The sequence below is a fragment of the Trypanosoma theileri genome, assembly GCF_002087225.1.
Source record: "Trypanosoma theileri isolate Edinburgh chromosome Unknown TM35_Tth_15_V1, whole genome shotgun sequence".
In the NCBI taxonomy this organism is placed as follows: domain Eukaryota; phylum Euglenozoa; class Kinetoplastea; order Trypanosomatida; family Trypanosomatidae; genus Trypanosoma; species Trypanosoma theileri.
The window spans coordinates 61,329-63,095 of record NW_021639857.1 but is presented as its reverse complement, the minus strand read 5'-3'; the positions used below and the strand labels follow the sequence as shown (position 1 = coordinate 63,095).

Sequence of the window (1,767 nt, the reverse complement as noted above, 5' to 3'; positions counted from 1 at the left end):
ACTGTTACGGAGCAGAGATTTACCTTTGAGAAGAGACAGACAGTAAAAGGGAAAAAATTGCAAGAGAAGATCAAAACAAGGAGACACACACACAAGCAAAGAAAATCGCTCTGTCAACCACCAACCAAGGCAAATACGGTGGGGAAAACAGGAAACAGAGAAAAAACAGTTTCTGATGTGGCCAGGCTTAATTAATAGAAAAATAGTAAACAAAAACAAGAAGATACACTGTGTTCGCACGCACTACGAGCGAGAAATGAATAAACAGAAAAAGAGGGAAAATACACTAACAATTTACCGCATTATTCTTTTCGAGAAATCCCTCGTTGAACCTACGAAAAGGGAGATTCCTATCTCCATATCTCAGAAGACACCCCACAAGGAAGTAATACAAAAGTAGAGAACGGAAAAAAGAAAAAACCAAAAACGTAGGTTCTATAAAGAATTCAGCCGTGGAGGGCCCCTACCCTCCTCCACACCCCCCCCCCAAAAAAAAAAGTCCCGAATAATCTTAGCCTTACTTCTACCATAAACAAGAAAACAGATGAACAAAGAAAACCCCGTATTTGACCTCCATGGATTGCAACCCCATGATATAAAAAATAAATTGTATTTTACCAGACGGTTATACTATTGGAAAAACATCCTAAGAACTTACGAAATGGAAGTGCTGAGAGGCCCCTTTTAGCCCGCTTCCCGCTCGTGGCGGAGTGGGTTGGGTTGGGTGGGCTTTTCAGAAACTTACGATTGACAGAACTGTAAGATTGGAAAGAAAACTCATTCACCCAAATGTTAAAACCCCAGTACAGAACTTGTTCACTAACATACAGTAAGACTCGATCATTCTTTTCGCAAGCTGACAGAAAATATAAGAAAAAGTAAAATTGAAAAAACACATCGAAAAATAACCCTTAAAAACACTATGCAGGGGCATCTTCTTAATACAAGCTAGTGGAATTAACATCAACAGAAATAGCCCCAAAAGCTTTAACGTAAAATCAGGGAGAAAGGTAGTTTCCGAGAAAAAAAAAGTCAACGAAAATCAGTAAATAAAAAATATCTCTTGGAAAGGGAGAAAAATATTTGTCTGTCAACGGTAAAATAGGATGTCCCAAAAGAAATCACACAAACAATATCAACAAGGGTGTGTGTGTCTGTGGGAAGGTATGTATAGGTACTCTGTCGCTGCAGCTTAAATAAATAAATAAACATACACACGGAACATATACCTATACTTGCGAATGCCATTCAGAATACTACTCTTGCTCTCTGGCACCCACACTACGGCCAACATTGTTAGTCAGCAGGCCTATTTTGGAAATCCTTCCTTCACAGCAAGGGCCAATGATGACCCGATAAACAGACCAAGCAGCAGCGACAATTCGACCATAATAGCAGCAAGAGAGCGCTGGCCTGCCATTGTCAGCGATGGCGTACGCGGTCCATAGATCATCGCCATGCCACCAAAGTAACCATTCGTGAGACCCCAGATCAAACACAGTATGTACGGTAGGGCAATACCAGGAATAATGCCGCGCACGCACAGCACCAGCGGTGGGATGACCACAAGTCGCAGGAATGTACCGGCCACAACAACACGAGGTGATGGCTGCAGACGCTTGAACATGAGGGCAAACCGCCCGACAAAGTCACCAACGTTGAACATTGTAACAATGATCGTGGTGTACCACGCGTTGTCTGTCTTTACAGCAAAGAAAACACCAGGATATATCACAACCACCGAACCAAAAACAAAGAAGCAGCAGA

At 42.0% G+C, this 1,767-nt stretch overlaps 1 protein-coding gene across 1 annotated transcript; it reads right to left on the bottom strand.

The window, feature by feature from the left end:
- Positions 1-1,309: 1,309 nt before the first annotated feature.
- On the bottom strand, positions 1,310-1,666 carry TM35_000151270 (putative nucleoside transporter 1; the record flags this gene model as incomplete). Its single annotated transcript, XM_029025779.1, has 1 exon — positions 1,310-1,666. One exon carries the CDS (start codon positions 1,664-1,666, stop codon positions 1,310-1,312), a length of 357 nt encoding a protein of 118 aa, XP_028882762.1.
- Between the last annotated feature and the right edge of the window lie 101 nt (positions 1,667-1,767).